The 16,387-nt window shown below is 43.6% G+C and overlaps 1 protein-coding gene across 3 annotated transcripts in view; it reads left to right on the top strand.

Annotated features, from left to right (window-relative positions):
• The window catches only part of STK39 (serine/threonine kinase 39), a 291,842-nt gene that overhangs the window by 156,429 nt on the left and 119,026 nt on the right, over positions 1 to 16,387 (top strand). For 2 of the 3 annotated variants that reach the window (XM_041722629.1, XM_041722628.1), the window contains exons 11-12: positions 11,657 to 11,779; positions 11,873 to 11,902. In XM_041722629.1, coding sequence (XP_041578563.1) covers positions 11,657 to 11,779; positions 11,873 to 11,902 — 153 coding nt within the window. The remainder of the gene's footprint in view (positions 1 to 11,656; positions 11,780 to 11,872; positions 11,903 to 16,387) is intronic. The other variant, XM_041722630.1, reaches the window with a different exon arrangement.

Genomic DNA, 16,387 nt, shown 5'->3' with positions numbered 1-16,387 from the left:
AATGTTAAAGCATTGTAAGAAAGTTGCTACAAGTGTGTCCTTCACCAACTAACCCAGTGTTTTGAATTTGTTATTATTGAATTATTAAGGTCTTTGTTTCTCTAGAACTTTTTCTAATTGCCTGCAGAACATTTCAATATCCTCATCCCTTTATTCTGTCCTTTTACATTCTAGAAAAAGGGGATGCCAAATTTTAGCAGTACTAGATAAGCGTTGAATTCCAAGAGGTCAAAAAAAATGTTAATGTGAGTCACTGGCAAAAAGGTCCAAGATTTAGCTGTAGCTACTTATCTATGATTAATGGAAAAGGACTTTTTTCTTTTTGGTGTTTTAATGAGTAATAGCATGGTCTGATGGAAAAAAAATTGTAAGTATGAATTTAAATCCGAGTGTGCAGAGGCCCAGAATGTCCAGAATCCAAAAGCACAGACCGAGAAGCAAAGTACAGCAGAGTCTGTTATCTGTCCCAGTAAGGGGTATCAAATATGACCTACTAATCTTCAAAAATTTGTATGTATACAAAAATGAAAATTAAATAAATTACCTTGTCACCATCTGCATTCTGATTATCCATTGCTGTGTAACAAATCACCCTAAATTTAGTAGCTTAAGACAACAACAGCCGTTTAATACAGTTTCTATGGGTCAGCGCTTCAGGAGAGCCTTAGCAGGCTGGTTTCTGGTCTCATGTAGCTGCAATCAGAGAGTCAGGTGTTCGCCTCATGAGGCCAGTCTGGGCTGCCTAACAGCATGGAGGCCCCACAGCACTCAGACTGCCTACGTGATGGCCAAAGGCATCAGCTACAAGTATTCCAGTGAGCAAGAGGGAAGTTGCATCACTTTTCCCAACCTGGCCCTGGAAGCCACATCGCTTAGTTCTTTTGGCTACAGGTGAGGCACAAACCCACTCAGATTTAATTGGAGGGTACTGGACTCCATCACTTGTTAGTGGAATGACAAGATTCTAGAAGATTACGTGGGGGCAGAAGCTATTATTGTGGGCATTTTTGGAAAAAAACCATTCCGCCATGGTCTGCCCCCTGGCTGCAGTAATTCACATCTCTCCTACATGCAGATATACTCTAGCATTTCCAAGACCCTCGGAAGCATCTGCCCATCATGGCTTCAGGCTCAGGTTCAAAGTCAAGGAGCTGGTCATCTGAATTGGGTCTGGGTAAACAAATAAGGCTCCTCAGGGCCAGTTTTCTTGGGTGTAGTTCCTTGAGGACTGTTCTCTGTTCTCTGCCCAAGACACACCCAAAACACAGTAGGAGGACAGGCATTTGAAAGGCCTGCCCCAAAGGGGAAGAATCAGAGACACACAGGTCCCACAGCGATACTAGGATTGATTGGCCAGGTCCAGATTACCAGTTTCTGTCCTCCTGTTCTCTGTGACTCTTGGTTCCAGTCTGTGAGCTCTTGGTTCTGCTCTTTAAGTCAGCCTTCCTTTTTCTTTTTTTCTTTTTTTAAATGATTTATCTATTCATGAGAGACAGAGAGAGGCAGAGATACAGGCAGAGGGAGAAGCAGGCTCCATGCAGGAAGCCCAACGTGGGACTTGATCCTGGGTCTCCAGGATCACGCCCTGGACGAAAAGACGCTCAACCACTGAGCCACCCAGGGATCCCCATCCTTCCTTTTTCATAAGAGAAGTTAGCATTTGCAGCTAAGAAGCCTCAGACTGCTTTCTGCCCATAAATTTTGGGGATCTGAAGGCTCTTCTCATTTTGTAATCTCTGTTTCTTTTAGTCTAACTTGGTAATAATTTCATAGTACAATTATGGGTCCTGTGGGTCCTGTGAATCTTGATGGGTTCATGGCATGAGCCAAGAAGACCCAAAGATGCGTTGTCTGCCTTGGAGTCCCCCTGAGACTGCTGAGGGACAACCCCCATAAGGTTCTCAGAATCCTTGTTATTTAGTGCAGAGTTTCTGTAAGGTACGCTCTTGTTAGATCCTTAGAAGGCCGTAGGTCTGTTTGTCTCAACAAAGTGTCAGGCAGTCACACTCTGGATTTGATCCTTGCTGGGAAACCATTTCTTACTTTGAGAATTGCTTGACATCAGGAGAGGCTGGGAGTGAGGAACGGTTTCATATGTACCCGTGTGTTCCTTAGCTCATCTCTCTGCTCACATTTTATCAGGCTGCAAGCAGAAGCCAGGTGTCACTTTAAGTGTGCTGCCTGGAAATCTCCGTCGCTAGATCACTGACTTCATCTGGGACGTTTCTGTTTCCCACGTTACCGTAGATAGCAGCATTGCCAAACCCTGTCCCTGTAGAGCGGGGTCCTCTCGCCCTCTAGCTTCCAGTAACACTGTCCTCACTTTCCTCTGACCCCTCACTGACAGCCTTCCTAAAACAGCAGACTTTTCATGATCTTGCACCTTTTTTTGTGCATCAGGAATATGGGAAGGGCTCATTGTGACTCCGGGTCCTTGAGCATTTACAGAAGCACCTGTGCCGGGGCCAGGCCACCAAGGAGGCTGAGCAGCGCCCCCCAGGGCCTGAAGTCACTCACTCTCACGGGGATTCGTTGCCTGCCACTAGGGGCCGGAACAATTAATGATATTATTTTCTTTTTGGCCTTGGTCACCCTCCCGTCCCAGTCCCTCTCCTGCTCCGCTCTCAGGAGTCCAGATTTGATCATTCTGCCTCCCCCGTGCCCACTTGAAAGCCTGCTGTGTTTTTCCATCCCGTGAATTCCAAGCCCTCTGACTTGCTGTTCAACAGAGGGTGCAGACGCACAAGCCAAATTTATCCCACAGACACATCGCTTTTAGGCTGTGCAGCGGGATTTTTTTTTTTTTTTACTTGACATACTTGTTAACATTTTAAAAAATCAAGAGCTTTCACCTAAAAATCCAAATTATCTGCTTCTCTGGAAGAATCCAAAGATCTGGCTGCACCGGGGCTGCTTCCCTCAGCAGCATTCCGCTGATGCCTGGCGCCCCCTTTAGGTGGGACGGGTCCTCCCCAGACCACCAGGCCTCACTGGGTCCCCCTTCCCTTCCCCGCCTGCCTTCTCTAGGCCTTCGGATTTGCCACTCCTACTATACGGGTTCTTCACACAACTTTTCCAGCTTTAATTCTTAGCCATTTCCTTAAAGCCAACCCCTAGGCCCCAGGACTTCATGACCCAGACACATCACATGAGTGGGGAGACCTCGGTAACTTCTTACCTTTCTCCAGGTTGAGAGAGGTCTCTGCTTCTCTGTTTGGTGAGCTCTTAACTCGCCTTCACCAACAGGTCTCTGTGCCATCCCTCAGCAGACACCATCCTCTCTTCTGCAGCCCCACAGTGCTTGTATCTTTCTTGGGGCAGGCACATTTTATTGACATCATTGGCTTTAAATGTCTGTCCACCTGTCTGGATCGTGGACTACTCCATGGTGTAGAGTTTTATACAGTTTATCTTTTGTCTCGAGCTTGCCATCTAAGGAAGTATTGAATAAAACTTTGCCGACTGAATGAATACATTAGTGATGCTTTTTTAATAAAAAGGGCTAAGGCTGGGTCTCTGTCCTGAAGGAGTACAAGGTTTGGTATGTCGTCCACTGGATGTAGTACAGAGTAGGACAATATATATATATTTTTAAGTTTATTTATTCATGAGAGACACAGGCAGAGGGAGAGGCGGGCTTTAAGCAGGGAGCCTGGTGTGGGACTCGATCCCAGGACCCTGGGATCACGCCCTGGGCCAAAGGCAGATGCTCAACCACTGAGCCACCCAGGCATCCCAGAGTAGGACAATATAAAGTTGCGGGCACAAATACCACTTGGGGAGAATTGGCTAAAGCTCCTTGGATTCGAAGAAAGGAATAAGAGAACGTAGAAGGGCAGATCAGGCCAGGGTATGTATGTAATGACATGTAAGACGGTGGAGTCCTGCAAGTATGCAATTTGTATGTAACTGGATTGTGGGGTGTCTTAAAGGACATGGTGGGAAAGAAGTCTTGGAAGGGTCTTTTGGAGCTTGGGTATGGAGAGACTTGAATACTTAGGAATCTGGACTCGTTCTATAGGCAGTAGTGAACTCTTGTCGGTATCTTTGAGAGAGCACTCGTGTGTGACTAGTGGCAATATGAAGGATAAAATAGGCAGGAGGTTAGTGGCCAGGAGGTTGATAAGCAGCTTGTTTTAACAGGAAAGACAACAAAACCAACTGGAAGTATAAAAAAAAAAACCAACATTGAAGGAGGGACCTGGTCAAGCCCAATGGCAGTGGAGGAAGTATAATTTGTAGAATAGAACGTTGGATAGATTTGGGTTGTGAGAAAGATGAAATCTGTTAGTGATACCACACCTGTCACGTCTTGAGCGTGTGTTATATGCCAGACATCATGTTAAGAACTTTATATGACTGTGCCCCTTGGCCAAGGCGATGGGGAGGGGGAAGGGGGAGGAATTTCAGAAGCGCTATTTCATTTTAACTCAAAATGGAATTATTTTAAATTCTTTGTATTTGAAACAATTTATAGGAAACATGGGCCTTATGAAGCCACAATCTAGTGACTGCTACATGCAGATAGTTTCTATACACAATTTCTAGAGCGAGATGCTTAGTAGAAATAATATTTATCTATTACTGCTCTGGGGTTAGAATGTGCAAACAGAAATGTAAAGTAGACCAGTACTTTTCTATCTTTCACATGTTACTTTTCTCACATTCTATCAAATAATGAAGGTTCCAAATCATTATAAACAAAGTGAATGATTTTTCAATGACATGTGTTTACTATCGATCTACTGTCATATTAGTATTTACAGAAGTTTGAGAACTTCATTCCATGCTTTAACTGGCAAGGATGTATATTTCCACTTTACAGAAAAGCAATCAGGTGTGAAATTCTTGATCTTGTCTACAGGATTTATCATACATTCCTAATTGTAAAGGTAACTTGAAAATAAGGGAATGCTTTATTTTCCAGATCTAAAGATTAGAAAAACAAGGGTTCAGGTGCCTTTGAACATATTGAACGCTTAGGGACATAGATGAAATAAAAAAAATCTACAGACAAAACTTATATGTATGTAGCTATGTTAAATAACACATTATACAAAACATTTGTATTTGTAAATACATCACTTGTTTTCCTTTCTTACTTTGTATTAAACAATATTATTTAGTCTCTTGGCTTGCAGTATTGGTATCAATCATCATGGATCCAATGTTTGCATTGCCTACATGATTTTTCAGAGGTTACTCTTCTCACTTTTGTGTTAAAAAAAAAAATAGAGCACTGTGTTTCCTTATGATGCTTTTATAATAAATATTATCCCAAGCTGTGTCAGTCTGGGTAATATGAAGATAGTTGCCTCTCTTACCTCTACCTCGGTTGGCATGAGTTTGGTATATAAAAATCAATGTGTGTATTTTAAAGATGTGTTGTTTTTAAAAATGAAACTTAAGAGGCCTGGGTGTAGAATGGAGATGTTTGCCATTGTAAAATAGCTATTCCCAGGAATGACTACTAAGCTCACATGAAATGTCTTGGTCAAATTTTATAACATTCCCCTAAGATGAGGCTTACCACCTGTGGTGTGCTGTAGACATGGACAACATTTCGGCAGTGAAGCTGGGGAGGGTGCAAATCCTAATTTGTACTATTTTCCAGTAGCCGTTGTGTAAATACCCCTACGGGAGCCAATTTTACGTGACCAGTGCCAAGTCGATTGTCTTGCAAACTTTCTGAAATGTTACCGGTGGACTCTCATCAGCCGCTGTGAGCTCCATGGCTCCCTGGAGATCGAGGGGACGTTCTTACCCCCAATAACACTTGGAAGACAAGACGGAGGGACGACGTTTCCAGGGTCATCAGCTTAGATGAGAGAGGGAGGCCGTGCCCCCTCGAGGGCACAGAGCAAGGAGCAGCGGGGTGGGGAAGGACTGAGAACAGGAGCAGGAGCAGCAGCCCAGAGTCGGCTGTGGCTACAGGGGAGCACTGGGGCAACAGGGAGGAGCCCTGCCTGACGCAGGTGTGAAGTCACGGTCCTTGCGGGAGAGGCAGGAGAGTTTTGAATGTGTTCCTGGGGGGTGTAGAGGAGCAGGGCCTGGCCGGAAGGGTCTGGGGGCAGTGAGCGAGTGTGGAGATCCACGAGGAGCACGCACGCAGGAGGCCTGGGCTTCTCGAGGAGCAGGGATCCACTTTCCCATGCACGGGAGGGAAGGAGGCCACGGCTGGGGGTGGGGGGAGCGTGAAGGAGCGGCGCAGAATCGTGAAGAGCTGGGTACAGGCTGGAGGGCCTTGGCGCTCAGGTGGCCGGTGGGGCAGTTCGAGATGACCCCTGTGAGCCACAGCCACAGAGCCCGGCTCTGCAAAGCTGGGGTCAGGCCCTGCTTCCCCCGCTGCGTGGCTGGGGCCAGGTGTTTCACTTCCCTGCACTGGAGCCTTCCCTCAGAAGAACGGGAGTCGGAGGGCTCTCGGCTCACGAGGCTGCCCTGAAAATGAGGTCAGTTAGGGGGTTAAAGTGCTCAGAGCACAGTCCTACCTGATATAAATAACGGCTGGTGTTCCGGCCTGGGGAGAGGGAAGGGCTCAGCACGGCGCTTCTCCATCCTGGAAGACAGTAGGAATCACCTGAAGCTCTTGCTAAAAGGAATATTCTGACTTGGTGGGTTTGGAGCGGGGCCCAAGATCCAGCATCTCTAATAAGCTCCCCGGTGAGGCTGTTGCTGGTGGTCCAGGGACCAGGCCTTGAGTGGCAGGGTCGTGGCAGGACTGATACCCCACCTAGGAGTGGCCAGCCGCCCTCTGTAGTGGCACCGGGCAGCATCGCTAGCCCCCATTCACTCAGGAACAAAGGATGGGTATTTGGACTGAGCCCCACCCCCGGCTTTCCTCCCACGTGTGACTTGTCCAGGAAGGGGGATGGGGGTGAAGTATAATAAGTGCTGCATCAGCGAAGTCAGCTGTGGGCTCCAGACCCTATAAGATAGGTGTGAAGCCTGGAGGGGCTGACGGGCAGGGGAGGCCAGGGCCGGAGAGCACAGTGAGGCCAGATAGTAGGTGTGGGATGGAGGTGTCAGGTCATAGGACACCTCTATCAGAGTATGGGGGGGAGGGCAGTACTACTGCTGAAACCTTAGTCTAATTTTATTTTATTTTTTAAAAGATTTAATTTATTTTAGAGATAGAGAACACAAGCAGGGAGGGAGGAGGTGAGGGAGAGGGACAAGCAGACTCTGTGCCACATCAGAGCTCGACGGGCGGCTCGATCCCATGCCCCTGAGATCCTGAGCTGAAATCAAGAGTCAGATGTTTAACCTACTGAGCTACTCAGGTGCCTCTAATTTTATTTTTGATGATTTCTCAGCACCTCGAAGACATCATAAACAGCAATTAATTACAAACATTTTTAATACTTCTGGTCAGTAGGATTCCTGACAAGGGAAAGGTTACTGGGGACTGCTTTCTACCGTGTTGGGATCACTCAGGTTCAGGCTGTGGTGAGGCTGTATGTTCAACAGGTGGAGGAGAAGCGGAGTGCAGGTTTCCCACTGGTGGAGAAATCATTCCAAGGAGACGCTGAAATCCCCCTGCAGGGAGAAGTTAATGTAGCAGTGGAAGCAGCTGGCAGGGGCCCTGGGAAGAGGGGACAGGCAGGATTGGACAAACGCTGCTAAATTTTGGGTTTTCTTTGGGTCACATTCATCCTCCGTTAGAGAAACCCGCTTTAATTTCTAACCTGTGCAGCACCCTGTCTTGATACCTTATCTGCTGATGGTCTTCATCTGTCCTTCATACCTTCTTTGCTGTTCTGGTGTCAGAGGCCAGGTGGCCACGTGAGAGGTTATAGAGACCCTGGGTCCTGATTGTTTATACAAAGCTCCTGTTCAGAGGGGCACGGCTGGGAACACTGGTCAGACTGCTCCAGTGACTTCCCCTTGTTGCTGCCATTCCCTGTTGCAGGCTGCTGCAGTCCAGCTCTGCCTCCCACGTGGGATCCTGTGGCCACCAGAAGTAGCCCAGGAGCCACACGGTTTTTCTGTCTGAACCTGACTTCTTTTCTGGTGGGAATCAGAACTTTGGTTCATTTTTTTTAATGGATTTTTCAGGGGTGCCTGGTGGCTCAGCGGTTGAGCGTCTGCCTTCAGCTCAGGTCATGGTCCTGGGGTCCTGGGATCGAGTCCCACATCAAGCTTCCCACAGGGAGCCTGCTTCTCCCTCTGCCTGTGGCTCTGCCTCTCTCTCTGCACTTCTCATGAATAAATAAAATCTTTTAAAAAATGGATTTTCATAAAGACAGGGTTTCAAGAAAGGGAAAGAAAAATAACTTTCTTTTCAGAGGCATGACGTATCAGTAGAACTGCTCAACTATATGTTATTCCCAGTCTTGGGAATAAGTGTTACCATAGGTAAAACCTTGTCTAATCTCACTGTTGGACCTGAGGAATTTATGGGCTTATGACTGAGCTCATTTCTCTGAGAATCATTGCATTCTTTTTTTTTTTTTAAACCCCCTACCACCCCTTGGCTTTACTAAGTGATTAATTTGTTTAACAGTGAAAGCAGTGCCACCATAACTCCCATCCTTGTCATTGCAGGAGATGGGGAAGGACAGAAGCCTTCACATGTCTTTTTTTGGAAAAAAGATTTTTTTATAAGGTTTTTATTTATTCATGCAGAGAGAGAGAGAGAGAGAGAGAGGCAGAGACACAGGCAGAAGGAGAAGCAGGCTCCATGCAGGGAGCCTGACATGGGACTCGATCCCAGGTCTCCAGGATAAGGCCCTGGGCTGAAGGCGGCGCTAAACCGCTGAGCCCAGCGGGCTGCCCCCCCCCCCCCATTTTTTTATTTTGGAAAATAATCATTAGTTCCTAAATAACAACCCCATTTGCTAAACTATGTGAAACTTAGTTGCTTTGGCTCTGGAAGGTTGAAGTTGTTTCCTGGAGTCCCTGCAAGGATGTACCTTTGTGGAATTGCTTTCTGGTCTTTTCTGTGGAGGTCAGTGTCCTATAAATAGACCGTGAAACCAGGGTTTCAGATTATGCTGCAAGTTCTTTTCCTTCCAGTGAAGCAAGAGGATGCTCTTAACAGATCTGTATTCTTATTCCCGCTGCTCCTATACCAGTATTTTCTGCTACATAGATTTTATAATATTTTTGTCTTAATTTCTACATTTGTTCAGTATTTATTACTTAAAGGCCCAAGCCACCATTTCTTTCAGTGTCTGAGGCTATAATCTTAGACATTTTGCTTTATCTTTCTCCTCCAGCAAATAAAACTAGGAGGGAGACAGCCAGGGTTCTAAAATAAAATAGAAGGTGGCCGTTTTATTGTCTGTGGTTGGCTCCTGCTTGTAGAAACAAAACTGGCAGATCTTGTAAACAGAGGAAAAAGGGCATAAATGAAATTTTAGGGTGTGAAGCTGCACTATCTCTGTTGTGAGAGAATTTCCTTAGTGTGATGATCTCTTTGTTAGTACTGAATACTAATTCGTCAACCATGCTTGTTTTTTGTGGTTTCAGTAAAGGTAGAGTTCTGTTTCTGATATATAATTTTCCTTGTTTTCTCACCTCTTAGTTGAAAGTATGTTTTATAATAGATGTGGCTTTAAATTCTTCTAATGCAGTCATTAAACACAGATTTCCCTCTTTTGCTATAGTCACGAATACAGATTTTTTTCCTCCATGTTGCTATCATCCTGAATTGTTAGGAAACAATTGTATTGTTAGGAAAATAATTTTATCGTATTTGTCAACAGAAAATTATTTTCCCTAGGGGCACCTGGGTGGCCCAGTTCATTGAGCGCCCCAGCCCTGGGTTTCTGCTCAGTCTGTGATGGGTGAGTGGATGGTGGTGGGATCCAGTCCTGTGTTGGGCTCTGCACTCGGAGTCTGCTTGGGATTCTCTCTCCCCTCCCTCTACCCCTTCTGCTTGTGTGTGTGCGCTCTTGCTCTTCTCTCAAATCTTTAAAAAAAAAAATTATTTTCTCTTCCTCTATCCGTTTCTTTGTAGTTTTAAAGAGCAGTCTGTTCTGAAAGTCTTGAAGTGCATTTCAGCATTTTTTTTCCCTACGTTACTTTGCCAGCATCTGTTAGCACATTAAAATCACTATCATTAGGTCTTTTCCAATGTTTCAAAAAATGTAAATGGGAAAAATATCTTATGTCAAGCACAGAAGGGGTTGTTTCAAAGGTGAATTAGTTTTCTTGGAGTGGAGAGAAGCTTTTTTTTTTCTTTTTTTTTTCTTTTTTTTTTTTTTTTTAACTGAGCATAACTGTTTGCAGTTATGAAAAAGAACTTTTTATTTTTTAACTTTCCCTGTTGGAGCTCAGATCTTCTAGACCAAGTGGTCAGGCTTGGTTTTACAGGTTTCACGTGATAATGTCTTTAAGTCAAGCCCAACCCCGAGCCTGCATTGATTGTGAATGGACTCTGACTGAACACGTGTATACTTACTTACTTTACCCTTAAGGCCTTGGTACTTCCCTCAGGATTAATGAAGCTCCCATGATATAACTAGTTTCTATTATGGAAAATAGTGTTTTATTCACTCTGTAGTCTTTCCAAATCTTCACAGGATGTTTTGATACAACTTCAGTTTTACAGTGATCGTTCAATGGGGTAGGTCTTACATTTGGGAATTGGAAGGCCTTTTTTTTCTTGCCTTAATTTTGTCCTTAGAGCCGAATGTTCTCAGTCACATTCTGGGCCTTCATTTCCTCATCTGTAACATGAGGGGGTCAGACTAGACAGTCTCCCAAGGTCCTTTTCCCCTTGAAGTTTCTCTGAATCAGTGGATCATTGGCCGTTATGTTCACATGTTCATCTGCTGCGTTGCTTTAATTACGTCGAAGTCTTTTTTTTTTTTTTTAAGGCAAATTACTTTGGTTAGAGGCCTGTCCTTTTAAAAGTTTTGCTTTTCCAACCACACCAGGCATTTGGAAAGCATACCCCTGAATCACATCTCTATCTTAGTTCAAAGAAACTTTGAAATCCTCGAGGAAGACTGATATAATCTGTTCAGATTATCTGGCATAGCTGCTGATTATCTTGCTGTGTTTCTAGCAATCCCCCAAGTCTCTCAAGTGTTACAAGGTGGGTTAAGAATAGTCTGATGCTGTTTTGTTTTGCTCAAGTAGTTTAAGCAGAATCCTAGGAAAAGAAATGCGATGTCAGGTTCTGAAAAAGAGCAAGGTGGCCACTGAAGGGTGTTTGCTTTTTTTTTTTTTTTTCCTGACGTAGGTTTTAGATCGCTGATACACCCCTAGACTTGTATGCCTCATTAGGCTGCCTGATGCCCCTGCCTTCCCTCTGTCAGCAGTCTGTTGCTCGCTTGCATTTCCTTAGGCAGTCTTGAAGCCGACCACATGGCCTTTCATGTGTAGTAATTAATGAAGTGTTAACGTTAACTGAAGCAAAAGTGAAGGATGGGTTTGATCCCGATGGCTGATGTGCCTAGTGTTCTTCCAAAATATTTTGTTCATGTGTGTAGTAATGCACTTCAGGAATACCGTATCTTTAGAAAGAGGAAGTGTATGGGAGTTTGCGAGCCGTGTGGTCTTTTTGGGTACTAACTGCTATCCCCGAATTCATAACCAGTCAGGGTATTTTCAGGATAGGCGTGTGCTGTGTAATCCACGTAGCAGTGCCAGCGAGCACTGTTTGTGTTCAACTAGTGAAGAGTTGGGCGGGTGTGTTTTGATTCAGGTGAGAAGAGTTCCTGGGTCGAGTGGTCACCTTCATAAAACCGAGGACGGTGACTGGGAGTGGAGTGACGACGAGATGGATGAGAAAAGTGAAGAAGGGAAGGCAGCCTTTTCTCAAGAAAAGGTAGGTGACCTTGATGATGGTGAGCTAACCTGTGCACGTTTTATTGTTTTACTGGTGTGTGCATGTATTAATGGATATGCAATTGTTTTACAGTCACGAAGAGTAAAAGAAGAAAATCCAGAGGTGAGTGGTGGTTATTTATTTTAAAATATTTGGACCAACTGACCCCCCCTGACCCCCCTCCACTGCCCCTTGTGATGTCAGAGTGTGATCCATTTGGGGAAGAGACTTCAAAATTTTATTCTCATGGAGTAGCAGAAGAGAAAAGGCATGTAGACTTGCAGGTCCTGATTCTGAGTAACTTTTGGGCTTTATAAATTGGGACAGATGATTTTATTCTCTGAGCCTCAGTTTCCTTCTCTTGTCAGATGGTGATGATCATACTCCTTTTAAGTTGCTGTGAGGTTTACCACAATTATGCACATAAAGCGCTCGCTGGGTGCTCAACTTAGTACTCGATTGATCTCAATTCTTCATATTACTGTCATTTAGAAAACACAGTAGGCGTACAGGCAAAATCTCTTCTAGATTCTTAGTTTACAATAAGGCAGATATAAAATGGTTGGAAACTTCACAAGACTCTGTCTTGGCTTTACCATCTCCTGGGTAATTTTGTAGGCAAGGAACACTCCTTAGCTTCCCTTTGAGAACTGGTCATCTTTTGATTAACTTTATTTCTTTCATCTGGTTAATTATCCTAATGACTAATGATGACTATAGTTCAAAAGCCTTGCTAATTCTTTTAGAGAAAATTTGAATATATTTAAACAGTTCCAAATATTTTATAGACCTAGCAATTAATGTGTGCCTTGATAAATTCTCATTAAGAAAACAGAAGACTTTGGGTTACAAAATGACATCCATCCCAATTTTTTTTTTTTTTTAATTAGCAGACATTTCTTTTTGATGAAGTGAAGTAAATCTTCCGTACCACACTAAGGGGCAGTAGCCAACTGGACCTTCTGAAAAGAGCGCATTGGAGCCACGAGCCACTGTTTCTGTTACTCCACCCTCCTTCTGGTCTCTTCATCTTTCCTTTCCCACCCATAGGCCTTCCCTAGGGATTGTTCAGTCGGCCTGCCTCCCATTATTAACCGTCCTTCAGTTCCTCTTTCTTCCTGTGTTTATCACAAGAATTAACCTTTTCATTTTATACATAAAATATGTTTCATCAAGGAAGTGGTCCCTCTCTGTTACAAATGGTGGTGATGAGCTCCACAGTAGGACCCAGTGGCTCCACACGTGTGCTGGTCTTTAGAATGATCTTAGCCAGGTATCCTGATCTCTGCCCTCTTCCTGCCCACTTTCCAATTTTACTTTCAGTGAAGTGCAGAGTCCAAGTTTTTTCGTCTACTTCCTAGAGTGTCTCTCACTAAAAGTGTCCATCCTGCTTAGAGAACAGAATAATGGGATTCAGGTAGCAGCATGATGCAGAAAGCATTCGTATCGGTTCACTACGGGATGTCTTTATTGGAACGTATTCACTGAATCCTGCCTCACCTGGTACAGACATTGATGGGTGTGGGTCTTTCCTCTTGAGGATTTAAGTTTATTCTGACAGTATCTTTCTATGTGCTTTTTGAAATTGCTCTGCTAACTGATCTGTTATTTGGATATGAACGGCATCTTTTTGGCAAGAGTATTTTCTGCATAGACAGGAAAGAGTAATGGATAGCATGCTGGCAGTTAATTATCATCACTATCGACCTTCTCAGGTGGGATTTGTCTTAGGCTCTTCACTGTATCTCAACTCATTTGATTTCCCAGAGGTTGCATGTCTGTTCCCAAGCTGGTTTATAAATAAGGAAACACATAGATAGCCTTATTTTTGTGAAAGGGTTAATGTCTTCGAACTTAAACACTTTGACGAAATTTTAGGAATAATCAGCCCCACCTGCTATTGCATAGCTCCTCAGGGCAGTTTTTTTGCTTTGTTATCTTTTTCCTTTTCTTCCCCCTAGTTTTGTTTGTTTTTCAGGGCTGGCATTTCAACATCCTGAGCTGTGTTAAGAGCAGCTACAATGATGGTTCGTCTGTCCTTTCAGCTTTTAATTAAAGTAGCTCCCTGACCTGCCAACCACCTAAGTTCACTTTTTGTGAGGCAAAAAACTATTTATCTGTTACAAAAAGAATTACAACTGTTGGCTATGTAAATAGGCAACACACACACACACACACACACACACGCATACATGCATACTCTGCGTACTGTTTTAGTAGGTTTTGGGGATTCATCAGTGAGGAAAAAAACATGAAATCCATGTGCCTGTGGCTCTTCCATTTTGATGGGAGCAGATAAACAAGCAACAGCTTTCCTAAATCAGTAAATTATGTGGTTTGTTACCATGGAGTAGGAGCAATGGGGAAAAACGGGGTGGAAAGTACAGGGAATGTGCTAGGGGATTTTAATTTTAAATGGGTTGGTCAGGGTGAAAGAGATACTGAAAGATCTTGAAAAGATACTAAAAGATACTGAAAGAGACACAAAGACTTATAAAAGGTATGGAACGATTAGGAAAAAAAAAAAAACCCTGAAGAGCCACTTTTATTTTACGACCCCTCTCACCCCTAGTGTTCTTTCCATAGAGGTGCCCCTGCCTCTATTTTTAACTGCCAAGTAATGTTACCCTGGGTGGATTTACATGGCTTATTTAACCATTAACTTCTTGGTGAGCATTGAGGTTACTGTTATAAACTGCATTCCATTAACATTTTGTGTATGCATTTTCAGGGGCACATAGTCAAGTAAAATAATTTTAAAGAATTTAAAGAACTGTGACAAAAATCTGATTTTGAATTTATAATAGCTATCAAAAGCTGAACCACTTTTAATTATCTTAATTTTTTTAACATTTTATTTATTTATTCATGAGAGAGAGAGAGAGCGAGAGAGAGGCAGAGACACAGGCAGAGGGAGAAGCAGGCTCCATGCAGGGAGCCCGACGTGGGACTTGATCTTGGGTCTCCAGGATCAGGCCCCGGGCTGAAGGTGGCGCTAAACCTCTGAGCCACCCGGGCTGCCACTATCTCACGTTTTTGTGAATTGTATCACAACAAAGCTGAGAATAAAAAAGCAGTACCAATTTATATAGCCTTCTGACAGTGTACCTTATACTTTAAAAATATGTTTTGAAAAATATTTATTTATTTGACAGAGGGCTAGAGAGAGCCAGAGAGCACAAGCCAGGTTGGGGGGAGGGGAGGAATGGCAGAGGGAGAGGGAGAAGGAGGCTTCCTGCTAAGCAGGGAGCCCCTTGTGGGGCTGATCCCATGACCCTGGGATCATGACCTGAGCCCAAGGCAGACACCTAACAGGCATAGCCACCCAGGCGCCGCCTCCCCACTCTTAAACATCTTTGAGGGTGAAAATGCTTATCTGTGCCAACTGGCACATTTAAATGTCAGAGTTTACATTTTAATAAGCTTTTCTAGAATGCTCATCATTTAAATTGCAGTTTATTGACTTGACTAGAAGCCACTAGAAGAGTGGGCTAGTATTCATATTTGTGTTCCTTTTGCGTTTAGTGGACACTATACATGTTCATTGGTGACCTGAATATCCACATGCTGAAATAGATATAAAACAAGTGCCTGAAGAGGCATATCATATTTATGAGTAGGTCAGAAGAGAGTGGGGAAAAATCAGAAGATGTTACATAATTGAGCTGAAGTTCAGAGAAGGTAGCCTTACTTAGTACTTCCATGTTCAGACAGAGTAAGATGCTCCGATGAAGGAAGTGGTGTTTTTAGAAATCCTTAATTTGTAAAGGGCTCTTTGACTTCCCTAGGATAATGTACAAGGCAGATTGTCCAGGTATTACAGCAGTTGTTGGAGAAGATCAAGGAAGTCAAGGTGGGGTATTTGTTAGGGGGACCTTGGGAAGATATACCTGGTGTGGCATGTTTGGAGATCTCCTAAATCCGGGAAAAATCCCAGTGTAACGTGTAAAGGGCCAGAGTTATACCACCTGTCTTGGGATTTTTACTCGAGAAAATTGATCCTCCTGTTTTCCTAATCTGACGTTTTAGGAATAGTTTTGTGAAGTATTAGTTAAGACCTACTGGTAATTCAGTTTGTCGTAAATAGATAATTTATGCTCATTTCGTTTATTTATGATTATATTCCACTTGGATGGCAGAAGCCAGTGGTGACTTAAAGGTAACTATATTGTTAATAATATAACAATAGTATTAATGAAGTTAATTAAGCAGATACTTAATCTGTGCCTGATTTTTACATGAAGCAGTATTATTAGGTCTGTGGCATTGTGGGAATTCTACAAAAGCAAAGCAGAGAGCCTGCTTTCTGGAAGCTTCTCATCTCTTTGGAGATGTGGGGGTCTGGGGTGGTATTTGCAAGACTGTCTTCCTTAGGTGGGGTTTCCTAGCCTATATGCCATCCTAGCTTATAGAAAACCTGTCAACTCTTATCTCATTATTGATCTTCTTCTTTGACCAGTGATTTGGGAATCTGTTTTTGTCAGATTATGAAAATAATCAAAACATGTTTTATGATTTTAAAAATCCGTTTTGCTTTATTTCCTAATTTTCTATATAAATGTAAAATTGCCTTAATCTTTACATTCATGCTTTCTCTGGGTTTCCTTT

Source organism: Vulpes lagopus, chromosome 11 (genome assembly GCF_018345385.1).
Source record: "Vulpes lagopus strain Blue_001 chromosome 11, ASM1834538v1, whole genome shotgun sequence".
Classification (NCBI taxonomy): domain Eukaryota; kingdom Metazoa; phylum Chordata; class Mammalia; order Carnivora; family Canidae; genus Vulpes; species Vulpes lagopus.
This window is presented reverse-complemented; position numbering and strand designations above follow the sequence as displayed.